Source organism: Myxine glutinosa, chromosome 2, assembly GCF_964187855.1.
Source record: "Myxine glutinosa chromosome 2, kmMyxGlut1.1, whole genome shotgun sequence".
In the NCBI taxonomy this organism is placed as follows: domain Eukaryota; kingdom Metazoa; phylum Chordata; class Myxini; order Myxiniformes; family Myxinidae; genus Myxine; species Myxine glutinosa.
Window position 1 is genome coordinate 95,295,771 of NC_136262.1, and position 19,571 is coordinate 95,315,341.

The following is a 19,571-nucleotide window of genomic DNA, read 5'->3' on the forward strand; positions in this document are numbered from 1 at the left end:
CCTTTCACTCACTCACCGCAGGCAGGTAGGTGGTCTTTCTGTCTTCTACCGACTCCTCTCCAGCCTTGCTCCCCCAGCTCTCTCTGTGCTCTGTCCCCCAAATATTCCTACAGGTCGCACAAGATCTGCCAGCAACCCTCTGATGGTTAAACTGCCGAAATCTCGGCTCTCTGCTCACCTTCACTCTTTCATTCCTCTTTTCTCCCGCCTGTGGAACAAACTCCCACACTCCCTTCAATCCCTCTCCTCCCTCCAGGTCTTTAAAACAGCTGTTCACCACCATCTCTTATCTTCCCCCATCCATAACCTTGATCTTTTCTACCCCCACTAATTCACCCCAGATCCACCTTGTTTGAAATTCCAACTTATTTCCTGGAAATCCTGGCAGTGTCCATATGTTTATACCTCTCCCACCCCCCCCCCCTTCACATGCCTCCCCCCCTTCACATGCCTCCCCCCCTTCACATGCCTCCCCCCAAAGCCCTCTCCCTCCCACAGATCTCTCGATGTCTCCATGTCTCTCGGTCCCTGCTCTCAAATGTTGTGTTTGTGTCCTTCCCCCTCTCTCCCCATCTTGTCTACCGCTCCCGATGTTATTTGTTTTATGTGTCTGTTTGTCTTTCTGTGTGATTAATGTTCGCTCTTTCACGAGCCTCGATCTTGTATACAAAACAAAACAAAAAAAAAAAAAAAAAAAAAAAAAAAAAAAAAACTAACCCGAAACCGAAAAAAAATAATTGATGTAGAAAGAGGCATAACTTTTGAAGTAAACAACATACAGAGACAAATTAATACACTTTTCCATACAATTCTGACCCCAGGAATTCAATGGGATGGTTATTTTAGACATTTGACAACATTATGACTCTATTTCTGGACAAAAACAGCAAAAAAATGCCAAAAATGTGTGTATAACCAACTATCTTTTCATTTTTTCAAGCGCATAGGGTGAATTTTTGTTCACCACCAGTTTTTTCTTAATCATTTAAGTGTCTATTTGAAGATTATATTGGGTACCAAGCTGAAATAATGTCCAAAAGGCTTCATTTTTAACCCTTTATTGCACCAAACTCAAACCTGAAAAATCATAGTATTATATAAAGTTGCATAACTTTTGATGTAAACAACTTGCAGAGACAAATGAACACATTTTCCATACAATTCTGACCCAAGGAATTCTTTATTACTAATTATGTATTGACATTCGACAACATTTTGACTCTTTATTGTAAAAAACAGCAAAAATACAGCCATGAATGTTAATAAGACAACTATAGGCCTATGTTTTCATGTCACTACCAACTAGCTGACCTAAACTACTCATTGTCCTCATCATCACTGAAGAAATCTTCTAATTCGATTTCTTCCAACTCCAGCTCTTCATCCTCATGCTCGTACTCTCCATCCTCTTCACCCACATACAAGTTATTGTTGGCGTAATCAGCCACCTTGTCAAGAGCTGCCTGCTCTTCTGGCTCTGCTCTCTGAGCCAGTACCTCAACAAGAGAAGGAGGGAGGATGGGTCCAATTGTCCAAATGGGTTCCAACGCCTCCGCTTCTCCTGTCTTCTCCCAGCCCATGCCTGGATCACATGGTTTTGGGCTCTCGATTATTGCCTCGTCTGCTCTCTTATAGAAGGCTACTCTGTAGTTGGCTCGCTGCACATGTGGAATGAGACAGACCTTGGGGGGAGGCAGGCGTTCCAGGTCCACTTTTGACTTTGAGTCCAGGACTTTGTCAGCACCGACCATTATTTTAAGCATCTTCACTCGTACTGCGTCAACTGATGTCATCCGTGCTTGGCCATACATGATGCACGTGAAGCTCTCCATCTCCTGTTGTAGCTCATCTGTGACCAGCCAGTCTGCACCAAGCTGCCTGAAAGCGTTGTGGAGTTTGGGATTCTTCTGCAGCTTCTTCAGGGGATTCACCTTGCCTTTGCCTTTAAAAGCGCTGGTACAGTCCTCCCCAGTAAATACATAGAATCCCAGCAGGGTGCTTCAGTAGTCAGGGCCCAGTGATTCAGACAGTTCCGTCACATTTATGAGTGTGCGATGTTTGCCAGAGCCGTGGTCAAGGTAGATGGAGAGGTTGATCCTGCTGGTATGGTAGAGGAGGATCATCAGAATGTCTGTGTCAGGTGTCCTCACCACACAGGACTTGTACCCCCATTTGACAGCCTGGTGGAGGTACAGGACAATACGGCTGTCTGTCTCCTCCTGGTTGGACCGCAGTTCGTAGATCTCAGAAGTCTGCACCTGTAACAAATAAAGAAACTAAATACTACTACACAGTGTAACAAATAATACATATGACAAAAACTGCATGACTTAAAATGTTTAAGAGCCCAAATATGGTCTGCAATTGTACATGTGTGAAGTCGAGAATATTCACATTTCAAGAGCCATTTGGTCTATCTAGTATTGTAGAGTCTAAAGATGTATTTCAAAGCATTGCGTATAGGGTGACTGCTTAAGTCACGCATCTTCTGTCAACTGACTTTTCCATTTGTTGATGTTAAGTCATAGGATCTCCCGTCAACACACACCACTGCTTTCATGCTCTTCTCAATCCGGGATGCTGCCGCATTGCTCCCCCAGACCTTGAGAAGCAGGTCACATAGCTGCTTCTTGTTTAGCTCATTGCCAAGGAATGACTTAAAGTCATAGGGCCTGCGGGTGTTTGGACCATCAATTATGTACTTCTCAGTAGAGCCGCGCCTGAGCCTCTCCTGGGCTTTGATGGAATCTGGCTGGTAGCAATCTGTGGAGAACACAAAATGGTGCTTGGCAACCATTTGGTCCAGGAGCTGCATGCAAATCTCTCCACAGGTTGGTGGGAGGTTGGACATCATGTGGAAGAGGGCATTTCCATCCTGTATTAAGAGGGCATCCTTGGGGTAAGGTACCTCTTCGTCCCTGTCCTGCAGCAGATGGTGAAGGATGGTGGCCTTGTTTGTTTTGGCAAAATAGCCATCCGGAGAGCCAAGGGCATGAGGAACAGGTGAGAGGGGATACCGCATGAGTTCCTCAAGGTTTATGGGCATCTCCATAATCTGCGATTTAACAAGAAGCTGAAAGGCGAGGTTGCTCTGCTCCTTGTATACAAAGAGCTGCAATGGAAAATAAAGAAATGAGGAAGGCATAAATACAACAGTTTAATTTTCTTTCTGAAGAATGTTTTTTTGTGTAATGAAATATGCAATTAGTATAAGTTGAATCAATATCCACCTTCCCCTGTGCGGATGTAAGTTTGACCCTCTTGCTGCAGTGATCCATCGTCTTGAGCTTAAGTTTCTTGAGGCGATCAAAGAACTCCTTCCTCTTGGAAACAAAGCGCTCTTGGATGAACTGCTCCTTGGCAGCCCTGCCTGCAGCCTCGGCCCGCAGCACGTCAGCCTCAACTTCTGGATCGATGGGAGCTCCAGATGCTCGGGAGTACAGTCGGTTTTTGTCTGGGATTCTCCAGGGGTTTGTGAAGCCCTTGATGGCAGAGATGACGCTCTGCACGGCCTCTTCAGACTTTTTGATTTGGGCAGGCTCCAGCTCACGGTGCTTGCCTGCCTTCGGCATCTCAGGGTCGTCAATCATGCCGCACATCTCAAGAGTAAGCTCATAGAGCTGAGCGCGGCAGAGGTTGTGCGGCACCACTTCTGGTATGCGCCACAGTTGTTGAAGAGACCGAGTAGACCACCTGCAATGTAGAGAGGGAGAAGTTTGAATTTTATCATCACAACCAACATGAACCTGTAATTAAATATAGGTGATATATATATATATATATAATATAGTTATTGTCTCCACACACTGACATACCTGAAGACTTAGCAAACCTCATGAATGTCTCCTCCATGGTCTTGTCCACTGCTGCGAGAGCCCCTGGGATCAGTGATCTTGCAACAGCTATGGCTCCAAGCTTGATGTAATCAAGAGCAACAGGATGGGAGAGGTCTATGTTTGTGAGAAAGGCCTCAAACCAGGTCAGGTACCTGTAGGAAATGAATAATAATTAAAGTTAATACTACAAGTAAGCTCCACTTACACATTTTTATATATCGAGTATTTAAGGGAATGAGTGTATAGATTACCTGGCGTAGTTGTGGCCATCATACGCAAAGAAGAGATCTGCCATGGCACCGTTGCAGTGATGGAAGAGCTCGAAATCGTTGGTTTTCACAGCAAAATCCATCATGAAGACCAGCCTTGCATGATCCATCACAGAGAGCCAGAACATGCCCGTTTTGCCCAGGTGGCCCCTGCGTACCTTGTCTTGGTATCAGAGGAACTGATCAATCAGCTTGAGCAGTGCGGGATCCTTCAGAGTGGAGTCAAGGCTCTCAGAAGTGCAGCAGTGGATGAGGTTGATGAGGGTCTCGTATGGGATGTCTGGTTTCTCCTCCTCCAGGAAAACATTGAACAGCAACCGTTCAAGTGCCTCTGTGACCACCTTCAGACTGAAGAGAGCCTTGGCATATGACTTCCCGCTCAGGATGCTTTTCAGGCAATCACTGGTTGCGAGGCCAGCTTCTATGAGGATCTCAGCGTAGCCAGCTCCAAGACACTTGCGCCCAATGAGCCTGCCCATGTAATTCATGGCCGTGTGAAACTTGCCAATGAGGATCACATGCTTACTGAATTCCTCCCCATACTTCCATACTATAGGACAGGCCTTCATGACCACTCCCAGGTCAAACGTGTTGATAGTGTATGACTGTCCAACCTCCTCCGTTGCTGCCTCGGACCTCTTGAGTAGCTCATACACCACTGCGTTGTCTGTAATGGGCTGGTTGATGGGGGTGTAAAAGTCAATTGTAGATTTCCTAGGAGGCACTTTCCCTGGCTTGAAATAAAACCACCAAATCCAGGAACCTGCTGCTTGCCCTGGCTGCTTAACCATCTGCAGAGGAGATGGGCGTTGTACTGCAACATTGAGGCATCATATGACTCTTGGTTTTCAGCAGGAGGGGTAAAGTTGGCCTGCATGGGGAATTTGGGGCCAACTCTTTTGAATGCCAGCTCTGGCAGCGTCTCGGGAGGCGTGATCTTAAGGCTTCTCATCTTGGATGACCTGTCATAGAGAGGAAGGGTCCTGTTCTTGGTGCTCACATGGCTCTCTTTCACCTCTTGAATCATGATTCCCCCGGCGCTGTTTACAACATTTGAGCCATGAACGTTGGTGGTGATTCTGTTCAGGTTGTCCCACTCGCTGTGAAAAACAGTGTTTCCCTCGCCGGTGATGATTTGAGGGGTCAGGTGGGTGGAAATCTCATCAAAAGCCTTGGCCATTGCTGTCTCAAGTTCCATACTGAAGTCATATGTCTCTGAGTGTCCTAGTCGTGAAAGGATGGTTGTGAGCTGCAAAGATAGAAAATTGCTTTATATCAATATCAAATACCTGTATCAAACACAGTAAAGCAATGACAATGTAGGACCTCATAAGCAGTAAATTAGCTGATTACTCACCTGTTTGCTTCGATAGAGGTGACGAAGTGTGGCACATAGGAGGATGTGCTTTGGAAGTTTCCACTTGCTGTTAGTTGCTGCTCGACACACATCTTGTGTAATCGAATAGACCAGCCTCTGTGTCCTTTCACACTTTTCTCCATCAAGTATCCCGGTCACCACTGAGCTCAGAAATTGTACAAGATGCTCTGGAAGCAGCTCATCCATCTTCACAGCATCCAGCTCCTGTGCTGTTGAGGGCCATGGTAGCTCCTTTGACTCTTTGAATGCCTTTATAATGTGAGAATGGAGGGTGAGTGCTGCTTCTTGTAGTTGGTCAGCTGTTCCAAGTTTGTACGCACATCCAACTGCTTCATCTACAGTAATGCTAGAGCTGTATATGAGGCTCAAATCAATACAACCACGGTGGGGCACCTTGGAGAATGTGAGTTCACGAGATATGTCTTTGTCTCCTTGTAACCGTCTTGCCAATTTCTCACTGCGGTATTCAGGATTAGGAAAACCTTCACTTTCCAGTGTCTTCATGTACAAGTTGCGCAGGGATCTTAGCAGGACGACTTCTTTGCGTTCAATCACATTCCTAAGAATGTAATCATTTACTACACAATAGGACTTGTCATGTGCTGCTATATTTCGGGCCTGCAGGCTGTCAATGTTGTCTGCTGCCTTTTCTGCCCTCTTGCTTCCACGCTCATGGTTTTGGTACTCACTATTGAAGTTGTTTCTGTCCACGCTCATGGTTTTGGTACTCACTATTGAAGTTGTTTCTGCAATATGGATGATACTTAGCTTCCATTGCAAAGAGGTCCTTGCCCTGCACCTTGCGATAAAGAGCCTCTTTCTTCAATTCCTGTGCCCTAGGTTCGATAACTTTCCAGGCTGGTTCCTTGTGTTTCCAACTCTGAAACGTTGTAAGCACTTCAGTCTTGCCCTTGAACTTGGTTAGTGCTTTGTCACAGAAAATACACTGATTTGGAAACAAGAAGGAACACCGAGCTTCTTCAGATTGACTTGACAGAGATTTGAGATGGCGCAGGGAGTCCTTTATCGATGATGATGATGATTCACCAGATAAAGAAGCCGTTGACACTTGTAAACGATCTAATTTCCCTGAGAAGCTTTTGTAGCAGTTTTGATGATAGCCAGTTTTATCCAAAGGCAAGCCCTCTAATGTCAATGGTATTTGGTCACGAATATTCTTCATGCGGTATGGTGAAGTGGCTGCTTCACAGAGTCTCATATCACGAATTCTTTGTAGATATAATAGCTTCTCGCTTTGCCCCCCATTGCATGCGTTGAACGCAGTAAAATTACCATAGACAGAAAGACTTGATACATGTAAAATACATGTTTGGGATCGAATTCTCTTTGGAGGCACTTCAGCTGTGATACAATGTTTCCTTTTCCCCAAGGTCGGTATGTATGAAGTCATCAGCCTGAAAATAAAGTAAAACATTAGCTAGCTACCAACTTAGCTAGCTAGCTACCAACACTAGCTAGTCAAGAATACAGTCAGATTTGATTTCTGTAGGCCTATGATAATAATAATAACTGTTGAAAAATTACTTGTAGGCTTGTACATGACTATAAGGTATATCTTAATAATAGTTTCAAATACTTACTAAGAAAATCCTTGAGATTGTTCCAAAAGAGAGAGCAGTGGGAGAGGGAGACTGCCATCTGCATGTACCAACCAACGGCAACCAACTGCCAACCAACTGCCAACAGCATAATATAACTGCTACATATAACTGTTAAAAATAAACCCCATGGGACATTATTTCAGCTTGGTACCCAATATAATCTTCAAATAGACACTTAAATGATTAAGAAAAAACTGGTGGTGAACAAAAATTCACCGTATGCGCTTGAAAAAATGAAAAGATAGTTGGTTATACACACATTTTTGGCATTTTTTTGCTGTTTTTGTCCAGAAATAGTCAAAATGTTGTCAAATGTCTAAAATAACCATCCCATTGAATTCCTGGGGTCAGAATTGTATGGAAAAGTGTATTAATTTGTCTCTGTATGTTGTTTACTTCAAAAGTTATGCCTCTTTCTACATCAATTATTTTTTTTCGGTTTCGGGTTAGTTGCAATAAAGGGTTAAAAATTAAGCCTTTTGGACATTATTTCAGCTTGATACCTGGAAGATTCTGAAAGTAGACACTTTGAGGATTAAGAAAAATCAGGTGGCATAAAAAAAACCGGGGGGGGGGGGGGCGCGTGGACCCCTATGTCCATCTAGACTAACTCCTTGTAAAAAATTGAAATATGGCTGAATGTCAAGCACTCCCCTTTGGGAATAAGATATGTTAATGATGATGTCATCAATACCGTAATAATGACGTCATAATTCGGCAAGTACAACGCTTGATTCGATCAGTATGAATTTTTTTCTCTGCAATTCTTGGACCAATTGACACGAAATTTTAACCATAGGAGCGCCTCCTCCTGTAGAATATTTTAACGATAATTATGACGTTGTAGCGGTTACCGCTGGATGCACACAATCGCCTTGCACCGGCCAGAACACGGCCAGACGCGCCTCTCCCGGGCATGCCCGGACTCACTGTTCCCGGGCACGCCCGAACCTCCCGGGCACGCCTGGTCTCGTCTTTCCCGGGCATGCCCGCTCTCGCCTTTCCAGGGCTCGCCCAGAGCGTCCGGGCATGCCCGCTATCGCCTTTCCAGGGCTCGCCCAGAGCGTCCGGGCATGCCCGCTCTCGCCTTTCCAGGGCTCGCCCAGAGCGTCCGGGCATGCCCGCTCTCGCCTTTCCAGGGCTCGCCCAGAGCGTCCGGGCATGCCCGCTATCGCCTTTCCAGTGCTCGTCCAGAGCGCCCGGGCACGTCCAGCCTCGACTTGCCAGGCCGCAGCCAAACACGCCCGGGCAGGTCCAGACTCGCCTTTCCAAGGCTCGCCCTTGACACCCGGGCATGCCCGGTATAGCTTTTGCCGGGCAAACTTCCCGACATAAATGTGTATATATATTGCTGCCCGATAAACGGGCTTGTCAGAATACCTGAGCTGTTTTGTTTCAATAAAGCAACTCGGACGAATTCCGTCTTTGGTCGCGTCAATTCTTTCGACTCGCGTTGGAGCGCAGTTCCTTCAACGTCATAGTTCAGCAGTAAAGGCGCCATCTTACAAAAACCGAAAAACATTGCCCCTCTATATCTCCGACCCCGCTCCATGGAAAAAATTGAAACATGGCTCATTGTCAAATGCACCTCATGGGGAAAAACGGAAGAGTTCACTTGCACCAAGTACTTCTAAACTAAAGAATGCGCACTTGTGCGCAGGGTAAGGATTCTATGAATACCATCTAGTTTGTTCTGCACTGTGATGCATCACAGGAGGGCTTGGGAGCAGTGTTGTACCAACGGCAGGAAGGGAAACTGAGGGTAATCGCTTTTGGATCAAGAACTGCCACTCCACCAGGAAGGAAGTACAACCTGAATTCAGGGAAGCTGGAGTGCCTGGTATTAAAATGGGCTATATGTGAGCACTTCAGGGACTATTTATATCATTCGCCCTCTTTCACTGTCTACACAGACAACAACCCACCCACGTATGTACTCACAACAGCAAATCTAAATGCCACTGGGCAGAGATGGGTTGCTGAATTGGCGGACTTCAACTTTGATGTCAAGTACAGGCCAAGTTGAACAAACACAGATGCGGATGGACTGTCTCACATGCCTCTTGATTTGTGTAAGTTCATGGAAGGGTGTACAGAAGGAATGAGTCCAGAGGTGGCTGAAACTGTCATTTAAGGGGTGTCCATCACACAGAGGGACTTCATGCCACATCTAACTCCAATTGCCATCACTGTAATGCCCACAAGGATTCAACTTGACCGGCTATCCACTTCATTACATCCCATTCCACTGAGTGAATTTCAATCAGCACAGAGAGAGGATCCTGCCATAGACCATGTGCTGATGTTAAAAGACCAGGATGAACGCCCAAGCAATGTGACAGTGGAAAAGGAAAGTTCTAACTTGAAGGCCTTGCTGAGGGAGTGGTCAAAGCTGCAGGTAAATAGCAAAGGTTTTCTGTATCGCAAGACTGCAACAAGGAACCAACTCGTGTTGCCCCACGGCCACCATCCACTTGTATACAAGTCAATTGGATGAAAATTAACAATTTTATGTGACACTGACATTTGACCAAATTATTCATTTGTTTTCTCAATATTCTCATAATACAGCTTTATTGAAAATTTGATGGCGAAAGCTCAAATGATAAAAAAAAAAGTTATGGCCCAGACAGACACACAGAAGTGATTGCAAAACCCTGTCTCACTGTGCGGGGTATGTGCTAATAAACATGTGTGGCAAACTTCCATGAAACACTCGGTATACAGCCTGAAAAATCTACAGGAAGGGCATTAACCCCTAGAACACGGGAAATGTTGCGAGAGTATTTTCCTAGAAGATGATGTCCAGATTTCCCCCCTCCCCCACCCCACTTCAACCCCTCTTACCCCTCTCTCCTTTCTTCCACCGCCCCATCCTTCCTCTCCCCCGCCCCATCCTTCCTCTCCCCCCCACCCTTCCTCTCCGCCCCCACCCCACCCTTCCTCTCCCCCCCCACCCCCACCCTTCCTCTCCCCCCCACCCCCACCCCCACCCTTCCTCTCCCCCCCACCCCCACCCCCACCCTTCCTCTCCCCCCCACCCCCACCCTTCCTCTCCCCCCCCACCCCACCCTTCCTCTCCCCCCACCCCCACCCTTCCTCTCCCCCACCCCCACCCTTCCTCTCCCCCCCCACCCCCACCCTTCCGCTCCCCCCACCCCCACCCTTCCTCTCCCCCCACCCCCACCCTTCCTCTCCCCCTACCCCCACCCTTCCGCTCCCCCCACCCCCACCCTTCCTCTTCCCCCACCCCCACCCTTCCTCTCCCCCCACCCCCACCCTTCCTCTCCCCCCACCCCCACCCTTCCTCTCCCCCCACCCCCACCCTTCCTCTCCCCCCACCCCCACCCTTCCTCTCCCCCCACCCCCCCCCATCCCTCCCTTCTCCTCTCCTCTCTCTCCCCTCTCTCTCCATGCCTCCTCCTCTCTCTCCCCTCACTCTGTCCCTCCTCTTTAACCTCCTCTCTCCACCCTCTCTCCGTCAGCGAAGCAACATGTGTCATGTGGTATTTTCCGGTTATGAATAATAATAATAATAATGGTCTTGGAATGGATACCTGAGATATCCCACTATTTACATCCTCCAAACCCGACATTCCCCCATTTACCACCATGCTTTGTTTGAATCCGTCCGAACGGTAAAAACCTGTATAAATCAATAATTTCCCCAAAAACGAAACGAGCAAGTTTAACTCGAAGTTTGTAACATTTGGACGAAGCTGAAGGGACAACACTATAAACATTGACAGGTGTGTGATGCAGTCACCAAATGAAACTTGCAGGTGCAGAATGACAGGTGATCGAGATTTTACTAAAGGCGACATTGCTGTCATTCACCGAGTCACGTATTTATTTATTAATGTGGGGCCTGGAGAGGATCCGGGGGGGAGAAGGTGCAGGCGAGCGGCACAGCGGAGGTGGTGTTAATGGTGGTGTTAATGAACCACAAACCAACCAAGTCATGTATTTTGTGTACGGACCATGACATTCTGGTTTAGTTTAAAGGTCGAACCGCAATAAGAAACCGTCACGTGACCAGGAAGAGAGGGGTTCCACATGACCTGCTGTAGCCACGCCCTTCACGCTTCTTCTTCTTCGCAATGGCCGCGATGCTGCGCAAATTCACTTCCCTCGCTTGGCCTGTGCACCGGGTCGCGACGTGCACGGTAAATGTACCTTTATTGATGTCTACATGACATATTTTGTACGTCTCCATCAGTTTCTCGCTTTGTCTGTTCTATGTTCTTGAGATGGTCGTTTTGACTTCTGTGCGCACCTTTCAGATCCTGTTTCTGTCAATGTTGATCTTTCTGTTGTTCGCGAACCTGGTCACCTGGTCACCTGGTCTTGGCCTTTATCTTGCTTTTTCTAACCCACCCTTTTTACCTTGGACCGTCATACTGCACACGTGATTTTCTCTCGCCACACATGGCACTCACTACCTGCACTCGTAAGACGTATGATACGATTGGTCTCACCTTCCTTCCAGTGCACGACCCCCCACGACTTTTGGTCTTGTGTTAGTTTCGTACTAATTCTGCCAATCAAATCTCTCGTACCGAATTGTACGCCATAACTTACCCCTTCACCTCCTTAAAGCTGCCTCCCCGCCCCTCCCCCCGAATTCCCCCCATCCCACCACACACTCCCTCCTCATTACCCCCACCTCACCACACACTCCCCTCAGTACCCCCACCCCACCACACTCCCCCTCAGTACCCCCACCTCACCACACACTCCCCCCTCAGTACCCCCACCCCACCACACACTCCCCCCAATCAAAACTCTTCCGCTTCCCATGTAATCCACTCCATACACCCCTCCCCCCCCCTCTTCATAACCTCCCCCCCCCCCCCTCTTCATAACCTCACTCCCCTCACCCCATTCTCCCTGCTCTTGACCCCCTTTCCTACATCATCCCTCCTCTTAACCCGATTCCTCTCTGCACTGTCCACCCTCGTACCACTCTCCCCTTCCACACACTCTCCCCTCGTAACCCTCTCTAGAACTCCCAGACCAACTTCCTTCTCTCATCGCTCACCCCTTCATCTTGTCCAAACTATGTACCTACCTCCAAGTAATTTCCATAATTATAATCCAAAGCATACAAAGTTCCTCATTTTGGGATATTCTCTCACTATCCCTTGTTTGCCCTCCCATCTCCATTCTTGAATCCTCTTCCCTCTCCCACCTCCCATCTCCATTCTTGAATCATCTTCCCTCTCTCACCTCCCCATCTCCTTTCTTGAATCCTCTTCCCTCTCCCACCTCCCCATCTCCATTCTTGAATCCTCTTCCCTCTCCCACCTCCCCATCTCCATTCTTGAATCCTCTTCCCTCTCCCACCTCCCCATCTCCATTCTTGAATCATCTTTCCTCTCCCACCTCCCCATCTCCATTCTTGAATCATCTTCCCTCTCCCACCTCCCATCTCCATTCTTGAATCCTCTTCCCTCTCCCACCTCCCCATCTCCATTCTTGAATCATCTTCCCTCTCTCACCTCCCCATCTCCTTTCTTGAATCCTCTTCCCTCTCCCACCTCCCCATCTCCATTCTTGAATCATCTTTCCTCTCCCACCTCCCCATCTCCATTCTTGAATCCTCTTCCCTCTCCCACCTCCCCATCTCCATTCTTGAATCCTCTTCCCTCTCCCACCTCCCATCTCCATTCTTGAATCCTCTTCCCTCTCCCACCTCACCATCTCCATTCTTGAATCATCTTTCCTCTCCCATCTCCCCATCTCCATTCTTGAATCATCTTCCCTCTCCCACCTCCCCATCTGCATTCTTGAATCCTCTTCTCTCTCCCCCCTCCCCATCTCCATTATTGAACCTTCTTCCCTCTCCCACCTCCCATCTCCATTCTTGAATCATCTTCCTTCTCCTACCTCCCCATCTCCATTCTTGAATCCTCTTCTCTCTCCCACCTCCCCATCTCCATTCTTGAATCCTCTTGCTTCCCCCATCCCCCCCCCCCCACCCCACCTCCACTTTTGTTGTGTTTTGTCTGCATTGATTCTTGGAGCATTTAAACCCTCAATGACCATAAGTCCGCCTCACGGTGACATTTAATTTTTTTTTTTTTTTTTTACATTACTATGGATAATCGTTTATAAGGTAACAGATCTTACAACTCCATGATGAGTGCATTGCCCGTTCCTCCTTCCCTCTTTTTTCTTCGGACAACTCCAATCTGCAGGCCTCACTCTCCACCTCCTCACATCGCAATGCCACTTTTATAGACTGCCCGTTGAAAGCTGTGAAGAACATACCTGACGGAGCTACTGTATTTGTTGGGGGTAAGAGAGGGGCAGGGGAGGGTGGTTTGTAAAAAGTTTTGTTTATGTTCTGCTGGTATCCTGAATTCCTGAAACTGAAGTTTATTTTGTAAGGACATCTAGGTGGTCTGCGCTGGAAAATCGACTCCAATTTATTCGCAGTTTAGCTGGCATAAAGTTAAATTCTAGTTTGTCAAGGTGTTGTCAAGGAACACTATTGTTTATACAATCTTACTCTAATTCACCAAATGTCCGTCCGTCTGTCTGTCTGTCTGTCTGTCCGTTCGAAGGTACCGTAAAAACTGCTGAACCGATCTCAACGATATTTTGGGTGGATATCCTGGGATCTCCAGGATTAACATAGGCTATTTAGTTTTCCCAATTTCAGCTTTGGTCTCCAGCATTCTCAGGTTTGGACTCCCGCATAACATTCGCGTTCGCATAACGTTCATTGTGACGATGTTGTTTTCCCGGGTGCCGCACAAACGGCTGCACCGATCGGACTTGGTGACCTCAGACAAAGACCTTTTATAAGGACACGGGTTGAATCCCTGCTTGAGAGAATTCCAAACCCCTCCCCGCCATCACGGCCGTCTCTCCAACTTACAAATTTTTTAAAATTGATCGTCAGAAACGGCATTTCGTGTGTTCTTGGAAGTTTCTGCAGTTCCTTGCGTTCTTCCCTGGTCCAACAGTTCAACAGATTCGCGATGACTAATGGTTAGATAGAGGAACTGGTGAAACGACTTGCCTAGCTGTTCGTTCTGCTATAATAAATTGATGAAGTGTGTGTGTGTGCATGCGGCATGTTTTTTGTGTAGTTCTACTGGAGCTTTCTGATATGGAATTTCTGATTTGTGTAGTTCTCGCGAAATGATGGTTATGATCTCCTGGGTTAATTAGCCCGTTGATTCCTCTCTAATTAGGCTAATTAACTACAAAGAATCCAGAAGAATTCCCATGTTTCTAAACGCACGCCATGTTAAGGTGTATAGAGTAGTTTAATAGGTGCTGGTCAAAGCCCGGCACCGCCATGCGCCGAGGTTGTGCAGCTCAAGGCAGGGGGTTCTCCCCACAAAAGAGATAAGATTGGACAGCGGAATGCGAATTATTTTATTAATCCTAAATTATGCTATTTTGGAATAGACGGCGCTTGTGTTTCTGAATGAAAATGTTACACACATCATGTGGGGATATGGATAGTCTACACGTTGCTGCGATAGACAAATTTAGCACATGACTTGCAGTGAGTGTAGAGCGCCAAAGGCTGGACAGCTTTAATCTGCGCTAGAGTTCCGATTCTGGATGACGCCATTGATGATGCACCGTCATAGCTTTGCCCTCTTGCCTTACTGATGTCCACACCTCTTCTGAATAAACAATCTCTGATGACCTTTCCTATAGCCTCCCCAGTAGTTCTCTCTAGCTCTACGAAATCAAATGATATTCTGTGGGTCGGATTTCGGACACTTTCCATCAAATCATAAGCAGCAAGCACGGCTTGTTTATCGTAGTTCAGTGAATCGTGTGTCGCCAGTGCACCGTCTGTACCAGTTGCTTTCCGTAGGTTGGTTAAGGGTGATCGGACTAGCACCCCTGACTTAATTTGATCATTTTTTGGAGGGAACATATGGCAGAACTTACACATCCCACCTCCAAGTACAGAACTGTAAGCCAACCATTTGTAACGATCGACACTCTCTGCGAAAATTCAGCACATATGAACCATTTTGTCCCTCACGGTTGATCCGTTGAACACACAGGGAATCAAAATGTTGTGGGCAGTGATGCTCGTTGAAGCACTTGATTTTCTCGTCACTCGGAAGCGACTCAATACGAACATTATCGGCCACAATATCACCGACATCATAAGCTGGCGCGGCCTGTTTGCCTTCCAACACAGGCACTGATTTGTCGTTTGTTGCATCACTCACTTTAAGAGTGTTTCTATTGTCAAGGGGATCGGAAGACGTGCTTGCTTCATTACGGCGTACTCGTACTAGAGTCCCTGTATAAAGAGAGTTGCGCCATGCGCTGACCCGAGATTTCTGGTCACGTGATTTCGTGGCGCCATTTTGTGTCTAACTTCACCGTGCGTGAACGTCAGCTTGGTACGGGAATGTTGTTTATTGCCAAACAAAATGACTGGTTGTTCTGCTTTTGGTTGTTCAAACCAATCTGGGAAATATAAGATGTATAGATTTCCAAGTGATAAAGTCAGAAGACAAATTTGGGAAGTGAAAGTCAGACGAAAGAGCTGGAAAGCGATCGACTCCTCGAGACTCTGCCAGGTAGGCCCACGCCGCTTGATGATCGATGTTCAAAAGCAATTCTATCTGCTCGGTTTTTTTTTGGTTGTCTGTCCGTTGAAAACCCTTTTAAAGGGAAGTGATTTGTGTTTGTTTATAATCTTCAAGGAGCTGACCAAAAATGCATTTCCGTGGGAAGAACCCTGCTCAATTTTTTTCGGGTAGTCCTAGCGGACCGCATATTGTCATTGATTGATCAAATGTCCCGGTACAGTGACATTGCCTGCTCTGCGGTTGGGTAGTCTGCGGGCAATGTCACTGTACTTTTTTAGAGGGAATTAATTTTGATTTTATAGGGGTGGGAAACCCATGCTCCGTTTTGTTTTCAGTTGTCTGTCCGTCCATTCAAAACTTATTCCGAGGCAAGTTATTTTTTTGGTTTAAAATCTTTAGCCTAATCGGCAATCATAAAAGCAATTTTAGGGGGGGACCTGCTCAATTTTTTTGCGGGTTGTGCAGCCATCCATACGTCCAAAATTTGACGAGTTATTGTTTGCTTTGTACAGTGCTCATGCGTCTTGTGGCATATTTGCTCAAATATTTCCCACCCCGGGATTTATGGCCAAATTGTAGTGATGGAAGATTTTGCACATTGGACAATCCCTATATATTTAACCTGGTGACAGCTATCGTTCCCAAAACATACAATATTTCTAGGTGATTAATGCAGTAAAACAGGTGTATTTGTGTACCCGCATTTAAAACTGGCTCAACTTTCAAAAGCTGTTATCCCTGTTTGATATCAATATACATGTGGTCGATAGAGCTAGCGATTTGTCTGGCCATCTTCCGGAAGATTGTCCATGTGATTTTCTGTTGTGGAAGTACTAGTACATGACAGCTCATTAAAATTAAACTGTGTTGTGTTAGAATAAAAATTTCAATAAATAAATACATCAAGGATACATCAAATACAAGTCACTTGTGAGGAGTGAACGGAGTAGTGATGGTGTCTCACTTGTGAGGAGTGAACAGAGTAGTGATGAGTTTGACTTGTGAGGAGTGAACGTAGTGGGATGAAGTGTTGGTCTGGTCAGAGTGTTGTATTACGGGCAGAGTTTTCTTACGGTCTGAATGTATGAATCATGTTCTGTACTGAATGTATGAACCAAGTTTTGTACTGAATGTTTACTGTGTTGGCCTCATCGTGTTCCTGGTGAAATTAAACAAGTTATGGTGAATACGACGTCTTATCTGTGCTTTTCCATATCTGTTCGACTAGACGAACCGTGCACACTGCAGGTATTTTTAAAAGTTTTTTCTCTGTTTAATTACGGCTTGGCGCAGTCGAAAATTAAGTGTTAATTAAGTTGCCAGCTATGAAACATATTAATCGATAAGGCAATATCCATCAGAGTTCTGGGCAAGGGTGTAGTAATAAATGAACGTTTCAATCTTACTAGATGCCGATGACGTTTTCCTTATGTCAGAGACAGAAGTTGACTTGCAGCTTGTTAAATCATTACAATGGAAATTGAATATAAATGTCGATAAAACTAAAGTTGTACACTATAGAAATATGGCAATACCACGTACAGAATTTGTTTTAAGTGTGTTAGACTATATGTCGGCTGGAAGTCCTACACCGGAATTGCTCTTGGCACCCTTTAAAAAATATTGGATATGCCCACACTCCTTTCTAAAAGTTATTAAAATTCAGAGAACAACAGCATTGGTTTGTCTTACTTATAATGTTAGCTCTTATATGCAGTGTTGGCTTGTAATATGCATTGCCATACCACTTTTAATATCACCACACAGCTCTTTTTCACGGCAATAGCTGAGTTTTTGACAAAACAAATATCACCTGTATGTAATAATAAGACTAAATATGTGTAGTAAAATTTTTTTTAGCAGGTTTAGAATATATCACCCCATATCGCGAATGTACATGTATATCTAATCCGACACACTTAGACACAAAATGGCGTCCAAATTTGAGTTGACACAACTCTCTATATACAGGGACTCTAACTCGTACCTCTGGTTGGGCCTCAGTTGCTGGTGCTGCTGCAGTCCTACCCAGTGGGTGTTGTGCCTCATCGGTTGTTATAAATATGGTCTGTCGAAGTGATGGACGAAAAGAAGTCCGTAATCTTCCTCTTTTTTTGGATCTTCCATGACACTCACTCGTTTTGTCTTAAGACAAAGTAAGTGATCCGATGTTTGTCGATATGATACCTCTGTAGACCGCATTGACCAGTTGCCTCAGCGCTCCTCAATGCATTATTGGATGGACGACTCCACTAACGCGCTCGGCGAGGGGTGTTGCAATAGCATTGTACTATTGTGAACGTACCTCACGTCGAGCGATTTAATGAACTCGTCGACATAGCACATGAGTGTCCTGTACACACACGAATAATTGAGACGAACATGAAGAGAAATTTGAATTCTGCGCAAACTGTACTGCAACCATTATAATTGTGCTCCGCTGTAAACGAGTTTCAATGTAATGCTGTATATTTATGCTCCGCCCATGTTTGCCTCATGCATATCATGCTCCGCCCATGTTTTCCTCATCACATGTTCAATTCATGCTCCACCCATGTGTTGCGTCATCGCCATGGCGTTATTCTCCGCGTCATATCCGCTGGAGTGGCTGCTGCTGATTATTTCGCTTTGGACGGTGGATTTATGTGATGAAAGTATGGTTTTTAAAGTTTTTTACCATCGCACTTGGAGTGTTTTATAATAAAGCAAAAGTGATTTGTAACCTCTGAGCATTGGTAATCTGCCTGAAACGTCCCTTGTTCAAAATAATCTGGACACGAGGGCTGTTCCAGGATATTCAAAGCTTATAATTTATCAAAAATCCAGAGGGGACGGCGGGATGCGCACCCCCTGCACCCTCATCCTGGATCGAAGGGGGGGGGGTGCGCACCCCCAGCCCCCCTGGATCCGCCCCTGTATCGGGAGTACATACGACATCGGGAGTACTAACTGCACGCGTCTTCAGTATCAAGATTAAATCTCTCATGGTGGATCTGAAGAGCGGAATGCTTGGAGAAGTGGTGGGCTACTTCGGCATGAAGGAGGATCAGAAAACGTGGACTCCCACACTGCCACATCCTGCTGATACTTGCTCCCGCATGACGTTATTTTCCCGGGTGCCGCACAAACGGCTGCACCAATCGAGATTTAACGTATGTTTATATAAATCGTTTTAAAGAAAAAAAAGCCTTCAATTTCTGATTTTTAGCCTTTTCATTTGGGCCTCCCAATTGAAGCCCCGCCCGTAGGGCAGGTACCGTTACTAGTGTGAATAACAAGAGCTCCGACTCTATAAAAAACACATACTTCAGAAAAAAGTATGTATGTATGTCCGTTCTATACGCATTGGTTGGACAGCTTGCCTGACACCACCGACAATTGTAACCTGAAATGAAAACATAGGGACAATACCCCTAGCGCTCACCTGGTAGAATAAACAGTATACTGCACCGACTAAGGGTATTTTAAACCAATTTCAGTGGTTGCTAGAAGACAGCACAGCATGTGGAATCATACTAACATAATCATAAGACTTCAAACAAACCTAAAAAAATACCTATTTTGGTGGGTAAACCTCCATAGACCCCTAAATGGGGCAGATTTTTTTTAGTGCCATGGACAAACTTTGGTACATCATGGGTGATGAAGGTTGTGGTCAAGTTTCATCGAAATAGTGTTTGTAGTTTCGGAGGAAAAAGCAAATACCTATTTTGGTAGGGGGGGAGGGGGGGGGTCAAACCTGGATCCACTTTGACACCGGGAGAACCTCTTAGACCCAGATTTTTTTTTTAATGCCATGAACAAACTTTAGTCACAAGACAACAAATCATCATTTGTGCCAAATTTGTTCGCAATCCCATCAGCGGTTTTGGAGAAGAAGTTTC

At 45.9% G+C, this 19,571-nt stretch overlaps 1 protein-coding gene across 2 annotated transcripts; it reads right to left on the reverse strand.

Moving 5' to 3' along the window:
- Positions 1 to 1,042: 1,042 nt before the first annotated feature.
- On the reverse strand, positions 1,043 to 5,689 carry LOC137422707 (uncharacterized). 2 transcript variants are annotated; one of them, XM_078771247.1, is made up of 4 exons: positions 5,463 to 5,689; positions 3,231 to 3,988; positions 2,501 to 3,112; positions 1,043 to 2,258 (listed from the first exon to the last, which is right to left on the reverse strand). In XM_078771247.1, the coding sequence occupies exons 2-4, from the start codon at positions 3,597 to 3,599 to the stop codon at positions 2,001 to 2,003; spliced, it is 1,239 nt and encodes a 412-aa protein (XP_078627373.1). In that variant the 5' UTR covers positions 3,600 to 3,988; positions 5,463 to 5,689; the 3' UTR covers positions 1,043 to 2,000. The 2 variants fall into 2 exon arrangements, with proteins under 2 accessions (XP_078627373.1, XP_078627375.1); XM_078771249.1 differs by lacking the exon at positions 5,463 to 5,689 and adding an exon at positions 4,088 to 4,228.
- Between the last annotated feature and the right edge of the window lie 13,882 nt (positions 5,690 to 19,571).